At 39.5% G+C, this 22,206-nt stretch overlaps 4 protein-coding genes across 11 annotated transcripts in view; 1 reads left to right on the top strand and 3 right to left on the bottom strand.

The window, feature by feature from the left end:
• Nucleotides 1–876, top strand: part of NIF3L1 (NGG1 interacting factor 3 like 1) — a 103,934-nt gene extending 103,058 nt beyond the window's left edge. Inside the window, exon 9 of the transcript XR_007718116.1 lies at nt 560–876. The gene's annotated coding sequence lies outside the window, so the exon portion shown is untranslated. The remainder of the gene's footprint in view (nt 1–559) is intronic.
• Nucleotides 1–3,877, bottom strand: part of ORC2 (origin recognition complex subunit 2) — a 61,747-nt gene extending 57,870 nt beyond the window's left edge. The window contains exons 1-2 of one of the 2 annotated variants that reach the window (XM_050750631.1): nt 3,244–3,877; nt 2,051–2,119 (exon numbers count right to left, since the gene is read on the bottom strand). The gene's annotated coding sequence lies outside the window, so the exon portion shown is untranslated. The remainder of the gene's footprint in view (nt 1–2,050; nt 2,120–3,243) is intronic. The other variant, XM_050750630.1, reaches the window with a different exon arrangement.
• The window catches only part of PPIL3 (peptidylprolyl isomerase like 3), a 448,181-nt gene that overhangs the window by 99,376 nt on the left and 326,599 nt on the right, over nt 1–22,206 (bottom strand). The window lies entirely within an intron of this gene.
• Nucleotides 13,975–22,206, bottom strand: part of HYCC2 (hyccin PI4KA lipid kinase complex subunit 2) — an 89,545-nt gene continuing 81,313 nt past the window's right edge. For all 7 annotated transcript variants that reach the window (XM_050750623.1, XM_050750628.1, XM_050750625.1 and 4 more), the window contains one exon: nt 13,975–22,065. In XM_050750623.1, coding sequence (XP_050606580.1) covers nt 21,464–22,065 — 602 coding nt within the window. In that variant the 3' untranslated portion in view covers nt 13,975–21,463. The remainder of the gene's footprint in view (nt 22,066–22,206) is intronic.

Here is a 22,206-nt window from a genome sequence, read left to right as displayed (position 1 = left end):
GAGTGAGCCACCACACCAGGTCAAAAAAATTTGTTTAAACAAAAAATAAAAAATTATGGACTTAGCTATGATATGAAGGAAAAATTTTAGAAATAAAAATAAAAAATAAAGATAATAAATACTTCATCTATAACTTATGACCACTGCTTGTAAAACATGTCCTCTTGGGTCTTCTTTCTAGTCATGATACTGCTTCCTATTATGGGGAATCTGGGTATATTAGAGAAAAAGTTTAATCCATTTACATATTTGTATAAAATAAAGAAACAGGTTTTTTGAGGGCACTGTTTGTGAGGCACTGTATTAGGCACATTTATGTACACCAGCTCATTAAATCCTCAGATTCTCTCACATAGGTATTTTGCATCTCTCTCTTTATATGTATAATGTCCCCAATTTACAAATGAGTAGACTGAGGCTAACTCATTAAATATTAATAACTCATTAAATTATTAATGCCAATACACACAATTATAAAGTCTATTAGGGTTGAAATCCAGGTCTGACTCATCCTAACTTCTTCTTTTTTTTTCCTTCTTTTTTTTTTTTTTTAAGACAGAGTCTTGCTGTGTCCCAGGCTGGAGTGCAGAGGCTCAATCTCAGCTCACTGCAACCTCCGCCTCCCGGGTTCAAGAGATTCTCCTGCCTCAGCCTCCCGAGTAGCTGGGACTACAGGTGTACACCACCACACCCAGCTAATTTTTGCACTTTTAGTAGAGATGGGGTTTCACCATGTTGGCCAGGATGGTCTCGATCTCTTGACCTCATGATCGGCCCGCCTTGGCCTCCCAAAGTGTTGGGATTACAGGTGTAAGCCACTGTACCTGGCAGATTACTAACTTCCTGACCACTCTATTACACCACATACCTCTCCTGCCATCAAATAAAAATGTTATCCTAAATGCTTGTTTTTTTTTGTTGTTCTGGGTTGTTTTTGTGGGGGTTTTTTTGTTTGTTTTTTGAAACAGGGTCATTCATCTCTGTCACCCAGGCTGGAGTGCAGTGGTGTGATCTCAGCTCACTGCAACACCTCACCTCAGCCTCCTGAGTAGGTGGGACTACAGGTGTGCAATGCCAAGCCTCGCTAATTTTTGTATTTTTTTGTAGAGACGGGGTTTCCCCATGTTGCCCAGGGTGGCCTGAGCTCAAGCGATCTGCCCACCTCAGCCTCCCCAAGTGCTGGGACTGCAGGTGTGAACTACTGTGCTGAATGCTAAATGCTTGTTTTGACCTCTGAAAACCATTCATAATAGGTCTAGTTATTTCTCTACATGTCAGTTAGGGTTAGGGTATTCTATAGCCCGTAACTATAGAATGTCCAAAGAATTCTATAGTTTCTCTAACTTTCCAGTTCATTGGGTGAAACATTACTAGTTCTATCAAGCATACTTCAAAGAGCATGGCCAGAGTCAGCATAATCTACATTATTTTACTTAATTATATGCTGCCATGTACTACAAAGGATTTGAAGCAATGACACGGATCAAATGTGATAAAACAAATTATAAATTATAAATGCTAATAGGGAGTCTACACCAGAAAAAATATAAAGGAAAGCAGAAAATAAAATCACAAAACGAATTTTTGGCTCTGAGCTTCCTGGTCATCAAAGGAAAAAGCAAGTAAAGGTCTGTTACATAATTCTTATTGGCCAAAGTTTAGTTGTTCTTGGGGATGGGGGGGACGAGATTTTCTAGGAAAATTTAAAAACAAATATTCTAGGCAACTGAGTATTGTCCTAGGCAATTTCCCTATGGTATTCTATATAAGAATTGCCTGGACAGAGGCATCCTCAGTCTTGTTTGTAGCCAAATGCATTTATACAAACATTTCCTTTTCTAATTTTGGAGCATCTTACTAAATAGTACAAAATCACCAAATTAAAGAAAATGTCTACAAAGACCTCATGAGAAACGTTTCCTTCTTTCCTTTCCAACAGTTCCTGAAAAACAAACACACAAACAAACAAACAAAAAACCTAACAATCACACAATAAAATGCAATATTTAGTGACCATTATGACCCTTCAAGGCACTGCCTTGGTGCTTACCTGTCAACCCCTTTCAAGGAGTTAACTTCAAAGCAATTCAGCAGCACCAAGTGTTAGCAACACACTCTCCTTTGAAAGCAAATGAAAGATTTGCTGTAATTTTTAAAAACATAATCCTTTGAAAAAGGTTGGAGAGATTAGTGGTTAAGCACCAATTTTAATATCAGAGAAACGTGAGTTCCAATCTCCACTCCATACTTTATAACTGTGTGACTTTGTCCAAAGTCCTGACGATTAAATGAAATCATGTGCCTGATGTATAAAAGAGCATCACTGAATGCTCCCAATTATCGGTAATTTTTTCTTTAACCTTTTTCTTTTTTAGCTCCTTACTGCAGTACACACTGAGATATTTTTACTTTAAACTTCAACTTCACCATGCAGATCTCTTGTACATCTCTAACTCATTCAACATCTAACAGAAAAACTGCTCAATAAGTGATGATGACCGTTTAACGTGCAGTGCCCTTATATAACGGTGTAGGACCGTGCTATTTTTCTTCAGATTACAATTTAACTGGGGGAAAGTGTAACGATTCTATTAGGATTTCAATTGTAAAATGAAAAGTAACGTCTCAACATCTTTTTGATTAAAAAGCTCTACCAAAAGGGCCTGGCTTATCAACATTTTACAGCCAAGCGTGGCTCCAAGGTGACCGATCAGTTAGCAGGACACATGGGTGCCTCCAGGCTGGGATGACATCAAAGGTTCTAGCTACAGTGGTTCTGGGATGCGAGCTCTTCCTCTTCATACCTCACAGGGCACTTTACCACTTTCGTTACAGATCTTCACAGTTCTTTTCCAACCAGAGGGCTTCGTAAGCTGGGAATCAGGTATGTTAATATTAGGCGTCCCTTTCACAAAAGGCTTTTAACTGCTGGGCAGACTAACGAAAGGTCCTCCCAGAGCGAGCCTCTCACCTCAAGTATTAAAGGACTTTGGCTTGCGCCTCCAACCTCTGGCCAGTTGGCTGCGCTCCACCAGCAAAGGGTTCTCGAGCCCCCGGGCAGCCTGCGGGGGGCAGCGAGGCGCAGAGACCATGCCCCGAGTGCCGAGGGAAAGCCCTGAGATGCGCGACGTGGGACGCTGGGGGCCAAGCTCCGACGCGGGGCTGTGTGCACCTGGACGCGCCCCACAAGCCGCGAGCTAAGCAGAAAAGGGAGGCAGGCTGCTCCGACACCCCACTACTCACCGCTAGGTTTCCGCCTGGCGCCGATCCGGCCGCCTCACGCCGGCCGAACGACACCCCGCTGAATCGCCGCCGCAGGGAAAGCACCTTCGGCACCAACGGGAGAAGCCAATTTCTAGTAATTCACGCCCGACGACGGCGGAGGTAAGGAGCCCTGCAGGCCAGCTGGGGGATGGGAAACCTGCGTGCGGCACACCGAATCTCCCGCCCTGTTCAGGGGGCGGTGCCCGGGGAAGCCAATAGGAAGAGGAGTCGGCCAAGAGCGACGGCTGTGCCGGCCAGTCGGCGCCGGCCACTCGGCCCCGCCCATCAGGAAACCTGAGGAAAACGGATCCTTAGGCCCTGAGTTGTGGGCCTTATCTTTCCTTTCCTCTTTCCGTTTCCGGGGAAGGGAGAAGGAAGTGTTGTGTGGATGCGAGGAAGTTTGCGGAATAGCTGGCTGAGTGGTGGCTGTGTACTTGGGGTCGGGCGCAGTGGCTCACGCCTCTAATCCCAGCACTTTGGGAGGTCGAGGCGGGCGAATCACCTGAAGTCAGGAGCTCGAGACCAGTCCGACTGACATGGAGAAACCCCGTCTCTAGTGAAAATACAAAATTAGCCGGGCGAGGTGGCGGGCGCCTGTAATCCCAGCTACTCGGGAGGCTGAGGCAGGAGAATCGCTTGAACCCGGGAGGCAGAGGTTGCAGTGAGCCGAGATCGCGCCATTGCACTCCAGCCTGGGCAACAAGAGCGAAACTCCGTCTCAAAAAAAAAAAAAAAAAAAGTGTTCGTTGGTTTCGCCAGGTACCTTTTGAAGAAAAAGGTAATGGAAATTGATTCGTGTTTCTTTTTTAAATATTTTCTTCATTTGGCGTGAAAGGTAGGATCTTGTACATCTCCAGGGTTTGGAGTAGGGAAAAGAGACGTTAGGAGAAGCACTGAATTATGGAGATGGGATCGGACGGCTAGTGGGATGAAGAGGCTGGGGAAATAGAATGAATAGACAGAGTAAATGATTGACTTCAACTATCCAAAATATAAAAAAGACAAGACAGAGAAAATGAGGAAGAAAAGGAATGAACCTGGATGGGATCCATACAGTATTAAGAACAGGGTACTATTTCATTTGGATTCACTGACTCAAAACAAAACAAAACTACAGAGTACTCTGCGAATCAGAAGATAAGGATTCAGTATATAGCGAGACACCTACAATCTCTGCATTCACTATAGTTACCTAGCACTTGAAGATATTGAACGGACAATATTGAGAAAAATGCTATTATATGGGAAGTGCATTGGAGCACATGGTAGGAGTATCTAATTAAAAGTCCAGAAGGAGTCAGGAACAATTTTCTTGGAGGAAGGGATGTTTAAACTGAAACCTGAGTGTTGAATAGATTTAAAACAGGTCAAGAGGGGTGACATTTTCCAGGTAGAAGGTCCAAATCCGTGTAACAGCTGTGTAAAATGCCAAGCGTTGGGTCTGTTATTATGAAGGGCTTAGTTGGCCGTTAGGGCACTGGTCAGATTTGTATTGAAAGATCTTTGGATAAAGGAGGTAGGATTGGGAGGGAAGATATAGAGTCACGAAATTTGGAAGCTGTTTAGGAAATCCAGTTGAGAAAGAAATGATCGTAGCCTTGATACCTCATTATTCTATTTTGGCTAGGTGGAGTTAAGAAAACAGAAGAGAAAGACAATTTTTTGTGCATTGTAAATAAAAAGAATTTGGGGAGTGACTAGAGACAGAAGATAAAGAGAACATAGCTTAACAGTTAACAACGATGTGCTTGAAGAGTGTTTAGAAATGTGAAGATGACTATCTAGCCCAGCATACACACCTGTAATCCCAGCTACTTGTGAGGCTGAGAAAAGGAAGATTGTTTGCATCCCAGAACTCCAGGATGCAGCGAGCAGTGATCTTACCTGTGACTAGCCACTGCACTCCAGCCTGGGCAACACATTGAGACCCCATTTCTCAAAAAAGAAAAATTTGAAAAAAAAGATGAAGATCTAGGAATGTTGAATAGATATGTTCTACTTATGTGTCTTTTATATATATATAATTTTTTTTTTTTTTTTTTTGAGATGCGGTCTCCCTCTGCCTGCCCAGGCTGGAGTGCAGTGGCTACATCACAGTTCACTGCAGCCTGGACTATCTATTCTCAACCAGACCTCCCACCTCAGCTTCCTGAGTAGCCGTGACTGCAGGCGCACACCACCATGTCCGGCTAACTTTTGTATTTTTTGTAGAGAGGGGGTTTCACCATATTGCCCTGGTTGGTCTCCAACTCCAGAGCTCAAGTGATCCACCCTCCTGGGCTTCCCAAAGTTTTGGTATTACAGGAGTAAGCCACTGCACCTGGCTGTTTTTTAATATTTCTCTGATGTCAGTAAACTCCCCTTCATTCCTCTTCTTTCCACATCTTGAAAAAAGGCTTCTACAGACCACAGAGGCCTTGGTGTGAGTGGTGGGTTTGGATGTAGTTTTTATGGCATATGTGTGGAAAATAGAGGGAAGGAGCTGAGTTTTGCATTTAGATTGATACTAAGATAAAAACAAAGAGCCATACCTTCAGAATGGAGACACAGGATTTAGGAGCAGCAGGAAGTTGAAGTCAGAGGGGACCATAAAATGGCAACTCACCATGTATTCATGGAAATTTTGCATAGGGCAGTAGACTGTTCCAAAGGGGGAAATAGAAGCTCAATATTGTAAGGGGTAGAGGCACAAGCAGTTAATTGGGTAATAGTTTGAAATTTAGGGACTGGCTTTAAAAAATCTCTAATCTATGAAACAGGGTGAATTGAAGACCTTTTAAATAACACTAAAATAACAATCAGAATTTTTTATTGAAGTATAAACATAAAATTAACAAACTAGAAAAACAGGTTAACGTAAGCTGGTTAGCTGGAATCCAGGCCTGCAGAGGGGGAAGCCAGTAATAAGCCTATTCCTGTCACAGAACTCCAGGTGGTAGTCTCAACAGCATGGGTCTGGTTCAGTGGCTCATGCCTGTAATCCCAGCACTTTAGGAGGCCAAGGCAGGTGGATCACTTGAGGTCAGGAGTGCAAGACCAACCTGACCAACATAGTGAAACTCCGTTTCTACTAAAAGTAGAAAATTAGCCAGGTGTGGTGGTGCATGCCTGTAACCTCAGTTACTTGGGAGGCTGAGGCAGGAGAATCGCTTGAACCCGGGAGGCAGAGGTTGCAGTGAGCCGAGATCGTGCCATTGCACTCCAGCCTGGGCAACTAGAGCGAAACTCTGTCTCAAAAAAAAAAAAAAAAAGCATGAAGCTGAGACTGGAGGATTGGTTGGGGGAAAAAAAAAAGGAGTATGAAGCTGAGACTGGAAGATCGGTTGGAAGTCTTGAAACAGTTAGATGCTAGATCTCCTGTCATACTTTGTGGAGGACCAGGAGATTACAAGGTGAACCGAGAGGATCTAGACTCTACCACTAGGCACAACTGAGAGTAGAAATGAGGTCATACTGAAATGGGGAGGACAAGCTTAGGACCTTGTTTTACTTGGCTCCCAGAACGCTGGCAATGAGTCATATATCCCCTGAGCATTAAATTTAAAGACTTTTTCAGGCAAGCTAATCAGAAAAGACAGGAGGCCCCAACTGAAAAAGCCAGTTTATCAATATAGACCTACACTGACACCTACTAGCTGATAAGCCCTGTCCCTGCACGCTGAGCTTCTGATCAATTTTAGCGTTACCAAACTTTGGGATAAAGTCTCAGCTCTGAAAAAGAAAAAAATAAAGTAGGAGCAAACATTCTATGTAGAACCCAGAAGAAAATTTACTCAAAATTGTAATAAACTCTTGACGTTTTATATCTATTAAAAAAGGAATGTGGCCGGGCGCGGTGGCTCAAGCCTGTAATCCCAGCACTTTGGGAGGCCGAGGCGGGCGGATCACAAGGTCAGGAGATCGAGACCACAGTGAAACCCCGTCTCTACTAAAAATACAAAAAATGAGCCGGGCGCGGTGGCGGGCGCCTGTAGTCCCAGCTACTCAGGAGGCTGAGGCAGGAGAATGGCGGGAACCCGGGAGGCGGAGCTTGCAGTGAGCCGAGATCGCGCCACTGCACTCCAGCCTGGGCAACAGCGTGAGACTCCGTCTCAAAAAAAAAAAAAAAAAAAGGAATGTGAGTCATCAAATTTAGATTCTTTAAGGAGAAAATAATTCTTAAAGTTTTAATTTTTAAATAGACTGCAGAATCAAGATGGTATCAGCTTATATTTTTTCTTCACCAGTGATCTCATCTGTCAGCACACTGAAGAAAATCAGAATCTTTATATTCTTCTTCAAGATGACTGAGTTAAAAAATGAAATCTTTTTTTAAGTTCATTTTTATGTTCAAACAAGGTTTTTTACCCAAACCATATTTTACTTGATCAAATTCAAGAATATGATCTCAGTTCATATCTTCCAAATGGAAATATAACCTAAATAGCTGTATAGGTATCAGGGAGAGATCTAGATTAAGCAACCAGAACCAAGTAGGTCTTATGAACAAGTTAAGATACATTTATATTGGTCCCTAAGTTTGGGAAACTCAGTTAACTTTTGTCTTTGCCAGTATTGTGAAAAGCATTATATTGATGCTATTGCTCCTTGAAAAAATCCATTTTCTCCCTGGGTCTTTAAATAGTTTACTTAATAAAATTTTTGAGCCCCTAACTCTACCAGGGGCATAATGCCCAGGTATGGCCCTTACCCTTAAGGAATTTAGATTTTAGTTCAGTAGAAAGAATCAGGTAATTTCGACACAAAAGGGTGTAGGCTGGGCCCAGTGGCTGACACCTGTAGTCCCAACACCTTGGGAGGCTGAGGTGAGAGGATCATTGGAGCCCAGGAGTTCAAGGTCACTCTGAGCACATAGGGAGACCCCATCTGTACCAAAAAAAAAAAAAAATTCAAAAAGGTGTACTGAGAACTACAAGGACAATGGCCATTTAGCTTAATCTAGGGGTTGGGTTGGGGGATAGCAGAGGAACAGCCAATCCAATTTCAAAAGACAAGTAGACTTAAGCAAAAGAGAAAGTACTAGAGAAGACATTTCAGTAAGAGTACAAACTGGGTGTGGTAGTACAAAGGACAAAGGGTGTGATTGTACAAATGAATGTGGTAGTACAAAGGACTTTGTTGTTACTTAAGAATGATAGGAGATGGGGTAGAAGTAGGCCACAGGGCCTTGTATGCAGGCTAAATAACATGGAATTTATCCCCTATATTGGAACCACTGGATAATTTTAACCAGGGTACTGATAAGCATTTAATATCCATCACTAAGAAGGATAAATTTACAGGCAAGGAGTCTAGTTAGGAGGCTATTGAAGCAGTCGATATGAAGAGGATATGAGTTTGTGCTTTAGTAGTAAAGGTGGGAAGGATTAATTTGGAAGAAAAAAGGGGGCAGTCAGCAGGATTTGGGGACTGGATAATAGAGGTGAGGGAGAGAGGAGATATAATTCTCAGGTTTCTGGCTTGGTTGCCTGGGTTAGTTCATTGGTGTGATGTGAGAGATAGATTACTGATAGAGGAAAAAGGTAGATGAGTTTAGTTTGAGGCATCTTAACTTTGAAGTGCCCAAGAGATATCCAGCTATCCAGCAGCCAGTTGGATTTAAAAGTCAAACATTCAAGAGGTCTAGGCCTAGAGATACAGATCTAGGGTCATCCGTATATAGATTTAAGCCAAGTGGTGAAAATGAGAACTGCAGGGACTGTGAGAAAAATAAGAAATGTGAGATACCTCTCATCTGAGACAGGCAGCAAGGGGATAAGGATAGTTGCAGACATAGTTCAGAACTTTGAAGTGGTAGTGGGAAATAGGAAATAAAGAACATTCATTCTAGCATCATGGCCTCCATTTCATAGAAAAAGAGTTGAGGCTGCTGAGAAAGTGATACCTTATGTGCCGAAGCTGTGGAATAGAAACTAAAGGGAATGAGAAAGGGGACGGGCCAAGAAGTGCAAGGGGCCAATGAAGATGTATTAACACCTACAGTGTTCAGTGGCCTGAGTTAGGGAATAGAGAAGGCAGACTAAAGCATTGATAGGGATGGATCTATTCTTTGGGGTGGAGGTATATTTATGTAATGGGTTAATAATACTTCTTTCTTATATTGTCAGTTACTATACTAGGTATTTCTCTAGGAAAATTTTATTATTGAGTCAGGTTCTGGACAGAAGAGAGAAAGCTTACCTATGCCAAAGATTGGTATAGCATTAAAGAGAATTTTCAATCCTGATTGCACATTGAGAATTAGCTGGGGATCTTTGAAAACTATGTGATGCCAGATCCTACTCCCTGAGAGTCTGCGTGGGGCCAGGTCATCAGAATTGTTTTAAAAAATTACCCAGATGATTTTATTTATTTTTTTCGAGACAGACTTTCACTCTGCTGCCCAGGCTGGAGTGCAGTGGTGCGATCTCGGCTCACTGCAGCCTCCACCTCCTGGGTTCAAGTGATTCTCTTGCCTCAGCCTCCAGAGTAGCTGGGACTATAGGCGCCCACCACCACACCCAGCTAATTCTTTTGTATTTTTAATAGAGATGGGGTTTCACCATGTTGACCAGGCTGGTCTCAAACTCTTCACCTCAGGTGATCACCTACCTCGGCCTCCCAAACTGCAGGGATTACAGGCTTGAGACACCGCGCCCAGTCGGCCAGATGATTTTAATGTGAAGCCAGGACTGAGAACCAGTGAGCTAGAGAGAATTAAAAATTGGCAATAAAAATTTTTGTGAGATATGCAGTGGCCTAGATCCTGTATGTTAAACACACACTTGATAAAGGTTCAATAGATCTAATATGTCAGTGACACATGCCTCAGCAAATAACTTCTACCCTGAAATTTTTTTATATGTCAATTTGATTTCAGTCATGCTCGGGAAAAGTGATTATATCTGAGTATCTAGGAATAAAAGAGAATATGGCAGCCAAAACCTCCAAGATATTTTTTTTTGTACCAGGGATGGTGAAGCAGTCAGTGAGGACACATGAGATGACATCATCAAGTAAGTAGTGAAAGATTTGACACGGTAATCCTTAAAAATGTACACAGATGGGCCGGGCGCAGTGGCTCACGCCTGTAATCCCAGCACTTTGGGAGGCCGAGAGGGGTGGATCACGAAGTCAGGAGATTGAGACCATCCTGGCTAACACGGTGAAACCCCGTCTCTACTAAAAATACAAAAAATTAGCCAGGTGTGGTGGTGGGTGCCTGTAGTCCCAGCTACTGGGGAGGCTGAGGCAGGAGAATGGCATGAACCCGGGAGGCAGAGCTTGCAGTGAGCCGAGATTGCACCACTGCACTCCAGCCTGGGCAACAGAGCAAGACTCTGTCTCAAAAAAAAAAAAAAAAGTACACAGATGGCTGGGTGTGGTGGCTCACACCTGTAATCACAGCACTTTGGGAGGCCGAGGTGGGTGTGAATCACCTAAGGTCAGGAGTTTGAGATCAACCTAGTCAACATAGTGAAACCCCGTCTCTACTAAAAATATAAAAATTAGCTGGGCATGGTGGTGGGCGCCTGTAATCCCAACTACTTGGGAGGTGGAGGCAGGAGCATTGCTTGAACCCAGGAGGCAGAGGTTGCAGTGAGCCAAGACCACACCATTGCACTGCAGCCTGGGCAATAAGAGTGAAATTCCGTATCAAAAAAAAAAAAAAAAAAAAAAGTACACAGAGTAATTACAATAATGGGCAATTAGTTTTTGAAAACAATTCTGAGTTGGTCAGGCGCGGTGGCTCACGCCTGTAATCCCAGCACTTTAGGAGGCTGAGGCGGGCGGATCATGAGGTCAGGAGATCGAGACCATCCTGGCTAACACGGTGAAACCCCATCTCTACTAAAAAACGGAAAAAAAAAATTAGCCGGGCGTGGTGGTGGGCACCTGTAGTCTCAGCTACTTGGGAGGCTGAGGCAGGAGAATGGCGTGAACCCGGAAGGCGGAGCTTGCAGTGAGCCAAGATCGCGCCACTGCACTCCAGCCTGGGCAAGAGAGCGAGGCTCCGTCTCAAAAAAAAAACACAAAAAACAATTCTGAGTTTTACAGTGTGTATAAAGTCAATATAACGTTTGTAAATAAAGGAAATATATATAGATTTCTTAACATTCTGTAATTTTACTTGGAGGAAGTGAAGAAAGCCTATGTTTGGGGAGTATGTTTGGGGAATTCCCTACTGAATATTGGAGCGAATAAAATAAAAAGCTTATTGAATATAAGAGGATAAGAATGTTTTGTTTTGAGACTATTAGCATTGTTTCAGTTTTTTTTTTTTTTGAGAGAGGGTCTCACTCTGTCACCCAGGCTGGAGTGCAATGGTGCGATCTTGGCTCACTGCAACCTCCGCCTCCCAGGTTCGAGCGATTCTCGTGCCTCAGCATAGGTAGGATCACAAGGGTGCAATACCACACCCAGCTAATTTTAGTAGAGACAGGGTTTCGCCATGTTGGCCAGGCTGGTCTCAAACTCCTGACTTCAGATGATCTGCCCGCCTTGGCCTCCCAAAGTGCTGGGATTACAGACATGAACCACTGCGCCCAGCCTATTATCACAGATTTTATCTGTCGCATTTGGATTATCACCCAGGGCCAGATAAAGACCTTTACGTATCCTAAACACAAAAGACTATTCTTCTCCCCTCTCTCATGTACTTAAAAATTTAACATTAAATCATAACATAGTCATCAGCCTAACAAAGTTCTGTTTTCCTCCCATGCTACCTGGCAGTTTTTTTGTGTGGATGGGAAGGGTCATAGAAAAAACTTAAAAATAAAAAACTTAAAAACATATATTTTTAAGTTTTATATTTTGGCAGTCTCTTCTGCTTTATTATGCTGTAAAATAGCTTTTCTCAACTGAGCTTCCTTACCTGAACCACAAAAAGACTATTTTCTCATTTTCCCTCAGGATAGTACACAAGAACCATTGTATATACATAGGAAAGAAGTTAACTTATAACTATGGATACTTAGGATGTTAGGGCTTCTTTCATGGATTTAGTTTGCCTATTAGCAATCTAGCTCTGTTGAGCTCCAACCCCTCCCTTTCTTCCCATCCCTCACAGAGGGACTGGCTTTCTGGGGTAGGTGTTTTGTCAAGTGTACTAATAGTTGAGAACAATCAATGCAATTAAGCAGTATATCACGATGTTTAAGTTCACAAGTACATTTGCCTGAGTGTCTATGTTCAGTGTTAGCTCTTCCACTTACTAGCTCTGTGACTTTGGACAGCTGTACTTTACTTTTCTCATAAAAGAAGAATAGTACTTATCTAATGCTGTTGTATTGAGTATTAAATGAATTACTGCATTTTCTTTAAAGTGTTTAGAATAGTGCCTGGCACATCCTGAGCACCCAATAATGTTAGTTATTGTTTAATTCACATGGGAAGAATCTTTGTACCATAAAACACTATGACTTACCTGGACAAGAGTTGTATGTGTAGGGATAGTGTGTGTGTGTGTGCGCGCGTATATAAAGTGCCACTATTCTATTAATATCACAATTATATTACAATACCTTAAAGGAAAATATTACTTTTCCCATTGTACTTTTTCTGTATTTTCTTTTGTTTTTGAGATGGAATGGCGCGATCTTGGCTCACTGCAACCTTCACCCCCAGGTTCAAGTGATTCTCCTGCCTCAACTTTCCTAGTAGCTGCGATTACAGGCGCCTACCACCCTGCCTGGCTAATTTTTGTACTTTTAGTAGAGATGGGGTTTCACCATGTTGGCCAGGCTGATTTCGAACTCCTGACCTCAGGTGATCCACCCACCTCGGCCTCCCAAAGTGTTGGGATTACAGGCATGAGCCACCACACCCGGCCCTTTTTCTGTATTTTGTAAATGAACAACCATTACATTTCTAATAAAGGGAAAAAATTGTAACTGTCAGTTTGTGAATCTCATCCTTACTAATGCAGATCCAGAGTCAAAGAGAAAAACACAGTCTTGGTTCTGGATCTGACAATCTTTGGATTAAGGGATAATAAATATCAAAAAGATAATGTACTTTGTTTGCTTGAATCTGAAATAAAATGGAGAATAAAGCTTTCACTCAGCAAGGAATAACAATCATAAAGAAAAAAGGCACAGAAGAGATTTTCCCAGAAAATGCATGTAAAGAAAGGGAAAGGACAAAGGGCCTAGGGCTTAACCCTTGATTAAACCCATGTTCCAAGCAAAGGCTAAAGTATCTTTAGGAAAGACAATGTGGGAAACGCCAAAAAGTTTAATGATGAGAGAACTAACTGCAAATAAGGGTGTGAAGAAACAAGCACCTTCATAAATTGTATTGTTAATTGTATCGTAATAATGTTGGTTCCTCTTTACAAGGACCCAGGAAAGAAAATATTTTAACATTAGAAATAGTTGTGCTTCACCTGAGAAACTTGTTGAATCTTAAGGATATCTGAAATTATGTAATTAATCTTACTTCTGTCTTTACATTTGGCTGCTTTAACGTTCAGTGCTAAATCTGTACCCCTACAATTAACTACAGAAATATATGGCACATGTTTTAATGCATTAATTTCACACCTGCCTTTGTCTTGTTTCTCATTTTGTGGTGGTATATATAATTTTATATACTGCCTTAATGTTGTAGGGTATGATATAAGGGTTCAGATATACATAATTAAAATGGTACACTTTGAAAAAATATGAAAAGACCCTTTTAAGGTATAACATTTAGGTAACATAAAATCAACTCAGGGAAATCCAGTTAAAAGCCAAATAGAGCTGTATTTTTATACTGTACAAAAAAATTTACACTCTTAATGTAACTAGATACATCTAAGGGTAAATTACACATCTCTCAAACACAGTATTTTAACATCTAAGATATGTTTCTGCATTGTAGACTGATACTGAATTTTATACATCTTTATTTACAATAACTTAAAATATTTTTTCATCTCTGGCAGATATTTACAAGGTCAACAATGACTACATTTCACATTTCAACATCAACAGCATTAATCGGTTCAGTAAGACAGGATAATGGCTTACATGCACCAATAAATATGATCTTAAATTCACGGTTTTTTCTTCAGCTCTGAAAAAATGAAGGTTGTCACTAGTCCTAGGTTGAAAGGACATCACTCAGTACAAGTTGTAATTTCTATATGCCTATCCTATTTAAATTTTCACCAGCACTATTCTCTAAATACTTGGGAAGTTTATACCAAGTTATAGGTTGATGCTGGTAAAAAAAAAAAAAAAAAAAAAAAAAAAAAAGGCTGATGTGTACATTCCATATCCTTTTATGAAGCAAACATATGAAAGTGAGATATTTCTTATTTACTTGTCCAGTGTGAAAGCGATCAGATTACATAATGCCAAAGTAGTAAAAATCCTTAAGAAATTATAGCTCAGGAGACCCAAATTATCACGAGAAAACCAGTGGGAAAATAATTTTTGCACCCTAAAAACTGTTTCACTTAACCAGTTAAACTGAATGTAAGGCCAGAATAATTTTAGAATAAGAATAAAAAAGATTCAATGTCAAGTAGATTAACTTATTACAAATATTTTTAAACATGGAGCATCTCTCTCTATTCAGTATGGATGATAAAACTTAGAAACAAACAAACCCCCTGCCCTACCGCCAAACCCAGACCTGTATCAGTGATTGTTAGAAAGCCAATCCTCTCTTTCCAAGACAGCTAATCAGTATATTCATTACTTTTTAACTACTCCCTGCTATAAAAAACAATACATAAAACCTGTTTGGAATATTAATATGCAAATACATTTCATGATTTCCAAAAAAAAATTATTTAACTTTTGAAATAAATTATTTAGTTCTTATTGGGCTATACATTTTAAAAAATGAGTGTTTTAGCTTTTCTTAATCCAATCCTGTTTTTCTGCAAAGAAAAAAACACTCAGAATGATCATGGATATATTTAACAAACTTTACCAGTTTAACCAATATTATACTTACAATAATTGCCACTGCCCTTTAAAATAGGTACATTTCCATAATGTCCCCCTAAATTTTACTTAAATGACCCACAATATTACACAATATACCAATTTTAGGAGTTTCCCCCTTTTTATTCAATCCTGATGAGTAGGATTCTTAATTTAAGGAGACAAGAAACTGTGCTATGAGGAATAATGTTTCGACTTAGTCTTTAACGAGTATTTTTGCTGGAAGTGTGAAATATTGACATTTTTTGACATAAGAAAACCTAAAATGGAATCTTATAGCTACTGTAAATCTATTTTCCAGGTCAGAGAATATTTTTAAGATACTTTATATGTTAAAGAGGCTTCATTCCTTAACAAGAACTTTAAAAAATTATATTTGGTAGATACATTTTCTTTGGTAAATTTTGTAATCAATGAAGATGTAAAGAACTTCCTTTGATGTAATTAACACTGAGCTGTTTATACTCAAATACAGCAAACCATATTGGTATGAATTCTGTAATTGGGGATGAGTTGTCCAATTAAGTTCATTTCTTTGAAAATAAAAGGATTTCTTTATTAGACCTACTTCCAGATACACATTTTTAAAGAGACTCATTTATACTTTAAGCTACACCTAATTCTATTTTTTATAAAATCAATATTAAACATAATAGCAGACATCTGAATATGCCTTAATTTGTAAACATAATTAACACAATTTCTAAAAATCCAGAAGCAAAACATATACCCTACATTTCTGTACTATGCTGCCAGTTATTTCACATCATTCCCAGCTTTCTGCCAATTTCTATCCTGAATTGTTTACTCTTACATATATTTCTCATAGGACTATGGCTAAGATTACAAAAATACTGAAAAGACTGAAGTTACCAAAATGTTGTACTTGTGTAGTCAAGTTCAGAAGAAATATGCCTACATGGGCAAGGAGGTTGAGTGGTGATGACTCCTCCATGAATATTCTATATATGCTCAGTACCAGTATGATATACCTATTAGGTACACATAATGCAAGTAATACTAAAATTTGTCTTACATTATCAATATGACCACCTTGGCATGGAAAACTGTACCAATGTGATGACTCATAATTTTATTAGCATTGTTAACAGTTTTACACTGCATTCCATCTTCTCATAACCAGGCAAATATTCTAATTTCTAATTAGTTTTCAAACAACTTGTTTCTAAAAACACTTTAAAAAAATTAAAGTATTACAAGTAAGTGTCTCAACCAACTTAGTGGTAAAACGATGACAATAATCATTCAACTTGAAAGATAAAAAGTCTCATGTTCAGACTGTTTAACATAGCTGTACGTAGAAAAATTGCTCTAAAATCTTACAGATTTTCTGATCATTGGCATGACCTGTTAAACTTTTTAAAGCTGAAAACAAGTATGTAACTGAAATACTGATTAAAAAAGAAAAACCCAAAACATACTTTGTAATCCAAGGTCAGAAATGGAGAGATATTCCTTGCCAGTGTTTGTAATAAATAGGGGACTACCCCTAAAGACAGGTACTACATTTTTTATTTACAAATGAACATGCAGAGATTTAAACGAGACAACTGATTGTCAACAACTGAAGTACTAAAAAATTGACTCCATTTCATTAAAATATTCACAAAAGTAGTGCAAACAAAACAATCTGAAGTTATTCTCAGTATTCCAGTGTCTAATAAACAATTTTAATTAATTTAAAGCTACTATGTGGAATTTGAGAATACAGACTGGAAATACTGAGCTTATATAGCTGAGACTACTGCATTTAAGACATTTTATACGGTATATACACACTTTAAATGACATCATGGTCACTGTTCCATTATGGAATCATAAGCTTCACACTATAAAACCTTTTTCAATCATATAAGGAAATATTGCTTGCATTTGCTCTAAGCATAAGTAAGATTCAGTCTCTTTCTACATTAAAAATTAATGGAATCAAATTTATTTAATCTTTACTTTGCAATACTCTATTGTGCAATATAATTAGCTTGCCACACTGGTGACTGAAAGCTGGCTGACTCAAAAATTACTTTAAAATAACTAGAAAACACTGATCAAAGCCGTTTCATTGGGTTTATTTTACATTTAAATAAATCCCAACAAATGTATTCAACTATAAAATGGCAGCATACAACTGTTATGTGGCAGAAAATATGCATAAATTAGAATAATGTGTTGATCCTTACATCTGTAGATATACTTAACATTTCCAACACTTCCCCATCTAGATTACTGTACATTTGGATTTAACACTTTTCTTAATGTGCTGTATTCACCAACTATTAGACCAGAACTATAAAGAAACTGCAAAAATGGAGTTAACAACCCACTGCCTCCCCAAACCCATGGGAGACTGCGTTTGATTCTGGCTCTGCTTTAGTTATATGACCTTGATCATACCACAACCTCTGAGCTTCCGTTTCTTGAGGATGAATGTTGGGGTGAGGGAGTGGGAGACTAGCTAGATTATCCCTAGGGTTTCTTAGCACAGTTCTGATTCTATCATAAGCAGACAAAGAAAAGTGAATTGGAAAGGAATGGGAATGGTAAGGGGTAAAGGTAAGGGGATCAGGATTTTAAAATAACAATTTTCCCCTTAGCTTCTTAAAATATTTTCATATTTAAAAGTCTTCAAGCCAGGTGTGGTAGTTATGTCTGTAATCCTAGCACTTCTGTGACACCAGGTGGGTGGATCTCTTAAACCCAGGAGTTCAAGACCAGCCTGGGCAACATGGCAAAACCTCGTCTCTACTAAAAATACAAAAATTAGCCAGGCATGGTGGGGCATGTCTGGAGTTCCAGCTACTCCAGAGGCTGAGGTGGGAGGATCACCTGAGCCCAGGGAGGTCGAGGCTGCAGTGAGCCGTGATAGTGCCACTGCACTCCAGCCTGGAGGACAGAGTGAGACCCTGTCTCAAAAAATCAAATCTTCTGAGTTAACTATTCACTTTGCATTTTAGTTTGCTTTCCAGTAATTAATGTCAGAGCAGAGCTCCCAAGCCTTCAGCTATTTCTTTGTATTCTTTTATCCAACTTGGCATACATGGCACCAACCTATTTGTTTTATTACAGAAAACAAGTATTTTCTCCCTAAATATCTTTTTCATAGATGGTTAGACTTATAGAAATTAGAAAATATACAACAAAAGCTTGTTAAAAAAGTATAAATATTGCTGGCATATATCTGTAACAGCTGTTGTATATCTGAAACAAACTATTTTAAATTAAATGCCAAAAATAATGCATGTTAAAATGCATAGTTAAAAAGTTAGAAAATTTGACTCTCAGTTTGTTAAACTAACGCCTTCCATTTTAACTAATAATAATTCTTGAAACAAGAAATCTGTTGTAAGACCCTGAATGCAAGGTTTAGACTAAATGAAATGTTTCTTCACTGAGGTCAACTCACATCACCTAAAAGAATAGAAAACAAATGTTACAGGGTCATAAAATGTTAATGTGTGTATGTATACGTACAAGCATATATGTATATATATACAGATAAATAAAATCCTCTAAGATGAACTTTTTTTTTTTTTTTTTGGAGACGGAGTCTTGCACTGTCGCCCAGGCTGAAATGCAGTGTCACGTTTTCAGCTCACTGCAACCTCCACCTCCCAGGTTCAAGCGATTCTCCTGCCTCAGCCTCCCGAGTAGCTGGGATTATAGGCGCCTGCCACCATGCCCCGCTCATTTTTTGTATTTTTAGTAGAGACAGGGTTTCGCCAGGCTGGTCTCGAACTCTTGACCTTGTGATTCGCCCACCTCAGCCTCCCAGAGTGCTGGGATTACAGGTGTGAGCCACCGTGCCCAGCCATGATGAACATTTTTTAAAACCAATTTTTCAGGTATAACATAAGATTTCTAGCCAAAGGAAAATTTTGTTGTATTTATTGTAACTTTTGCTGTAATTTGGTATTGTGTGGTATTTCTTTTGTGCTTTAAGTAAAATCATGCTAGATTTAGATGCCAATAAATGCACAATTTGAATTAAAAACAGTCTTTGTACCTCTCAAATAAAACCATAATTTATGCCATAAAGTGACTGACCTCCAGCCATAGCCAAGATCTCACTTTCTAGGTGAGTATAATGCTCCTTTCCTTACATACCTGAAACTGCCTTTTTTAGTATGTTATAGACCTTTACAGCTCATTTATTTTGGCTATTTTTAAACTCCTTTCATTTATTTGACATCCCTTAAATTAAAAGAAAGGATATTTAAAATACAACTTTGTGATATATACATATACACACCATATATATATACACACACACACACACACAGACACACATAAATCAATAAATTGTCTATTTATCAACTTTTAGCTTTACCGCGGACTTTGGCAATGTTGTAGATAATAGTTCAGGTTCTAGTTTTCCATTTTCACATGAGCTGGAAAATGTTACAGACTACCAAATTCAAACAAGCATCTCATATATAAAGAGTCTAACAGAAAGTCTCTTAGGGAGAAAAGAAAGTTCTTACAATAAAAACGGGAGCATTGCTAGGTGTGAAAAAAAAAACATTTTTTTCTGTTATTTATCAAAATCTATTGTAATTTTAATGGTAGGGATAAAATTTTAACTTTTGTTAATTAGGAGAATACTTGCTTTCTATAAATTCAGTATTTTTTTTTAAACAATAATCAAGTAAAAACATCTAAATGTACAAAGCACTAATAGCTCTGATGTATTCTGTGGAAGGATAACTTATAACAGTTTAAGTCACAATACACTGATTTTTTAAAACCCAGTATATTCCCTTCTTTTTCAAACATCAGAGCCTGAGACCCAGAAGAGGTTATGATAAAATCTTATCCAACCAGATCAGAACTAAGAAAATTTTTTTTTACCAATAATGTTTTTGTAACCTCTTAGCAGTTACCAAATGCTACTTACATACATTCAACATCTAGCTTACTGGCATGATTTCAAAGTTTTATAAAAATGAGAAACTGCAGATATATGATTAGAAGGTACACAAATTGCATTACATTAAACACAAAGGCAGTGTGGTCCTTATAGGAGAAATCAAGGTCAGTACCCCCTGGTAGAAATGTTCTATAAAAATGTGTCACATTGAAGTATCAGTGTTTTCAGCCAATTGTCTGTCCCTGATATATTTCCTTGGAGTATGTAATGTATCAGGACTTTAGGTTTCTTAATCCAAAATACCTGACTGAATTTAGGTACATCTAGAAAGCAGCTGAAAGGGTTTCTCTTATAGTCTGACATAACAGAAAGTAGATTGAGAAATCCCTCTCTTTACCTGAAGATGTACTGTTATACTTCAGCCATCAGCTCACAAAGGAAAAGAAAAAAAAGAAGAATCAAAATCTCCTCTCACACACACAATCTCCACACAAGCTAAACAAAAACCACCCCTCCCCCCACAAAACCCCAGCACCAAAGTGTCAATCATTCCTGGGAAATAGAACATGCCCCTCAGAATCTGATTTGTTAGTTGGCCAAACTTGAAGGACAAAAATGACCTTATATGTCCTTGTGGGGAAGAGGGAAGACATGTTAATAATGACTATAGAGCCATTGAGAAAGTGCATTATCAATTACACAATCAACTTAGAGCCCTGTCCTCCAATGGAGGTGGTCACAACTTGATTTAAATGCCTCCGTAATTGAACATTTATGTCTTCGGGATAAACGAGATGGGGGGTGGAGAAAGAGCTACCCTCATTTTAATGAAAAAGTGCAGCAGTCTACCACCTTTCCCCATGCTTCTCCAGAAAATGATTGCACAGACTCAGAGAAGTCCAAAGTCATTGCAGAATCTCTGAGGCACTCCTGGTTAAGAGAAAAAAACATGATCCAGTAATCTTCATAGTTCTCTAGATTATGAGAACAAACCCGTTTTGTTTTGTTTTTAAACAAAAGCCAAAGAATCGTTTCATAGGGATCATATACACCATTTCCTCTAACGTATCCTCAGTCTCACAGTGTTGAAATGGGACCGATCAGCCTACGATGGATTGCACATCACCCAAGGAGAAAGGAAGGCATGGAAAAGGCAAACATTTTATACTGCTTCACAAACACATTTACAAGGAATACGTGAAGATGTAGGAAAGAGGGATAAAGAAAACCTTATTGCTGTTTTGATACAAAATACAGTATGAAGATACCTAAACTAAATGAAATCTGATGACAGTGACCAATATTTTCACAATGTGGGATGAAGTGTCTTCTTGCACAATGAAATGTTCAGTTTAAAAGGTAAGCAGAAAGATGAGGGAGGATGTCAAAACTACACCTGGGATATTAGCTGCATATTGAAACTTGGGGATCGAGACTGCTTGGTTAAGGGGGCTCCTGGGCTGAGAAGCTCTTTACCTTCGCCAGCTTGACCTAGCCGGTCTTCCTGCAGACTGACAGTTGAGTATCGATTAGCATTGTTAGCTGCTAAATTAGTACCTCCCTCAGTGCCAACCCCAATGCTGGTACTTGCTTGACTGCCATTTACATAGTCAAATGATTTACTTGAGGAAGCACTGGCTGTCCGGATTAGACTTAAGCTATTGGTTTTTGGCACCACCTGGCCAGCAGGCAGGCTCAGGTGTTTCTTCATTGGTGTCAGCTCAACTGAATCTACACTAAGATCAGTTGGTTGCTGTACATACTGCTTGCGAACTACTGAATCTCGAGGGCTCTCACTGGATTTGATGGCAGAGGCTGTTTCTTTATCCTTGGCTGAACGCCCAGTTGCTACTTTCCTTAAGCTTCCCCTCTGAGAAGAGGAGGATGGTTTGGTCCCAATTGGCTGACTGCTGAGGGAAGCCCCTGATGAAAATCCTTCATCTGCATCATTCAGGTTTACAGACTCCTCTCCTCCATTTACACCCTCAGCACCTAAGAAAACAAATCAGACAGACTCAGCAATAGCTAAATTAAGTAAGAAGCAGCTGTGAATAACAATACTGACCTTATCTCTTGGGTAATGCTTGCTATAGGTTGTCAATAGCCCTACTATCAACACTTCCCCTAAATAAT

The sequence above is a fragment of the Macaca thibetana genome, chromosome 12, assembly GCF_024542745.1.
Source record: "Macaca thibetana thibetana isolate TM-01 chromosome 12, ASM2454274v1, whole genome shotgun sequence".
In the NCBI taxonomy this organism is placed as follows: Eukaryota; Metazoa; Chordata; class Mammalia; order Primates; family Cercopithecidae; genus Macaca; species Macaca thibetana.
The sequence above is the reverse complement of the archived record's forward strand: the minus strand, read 5'-3'. Positions and strand labels throughout refer to the sequence as shown.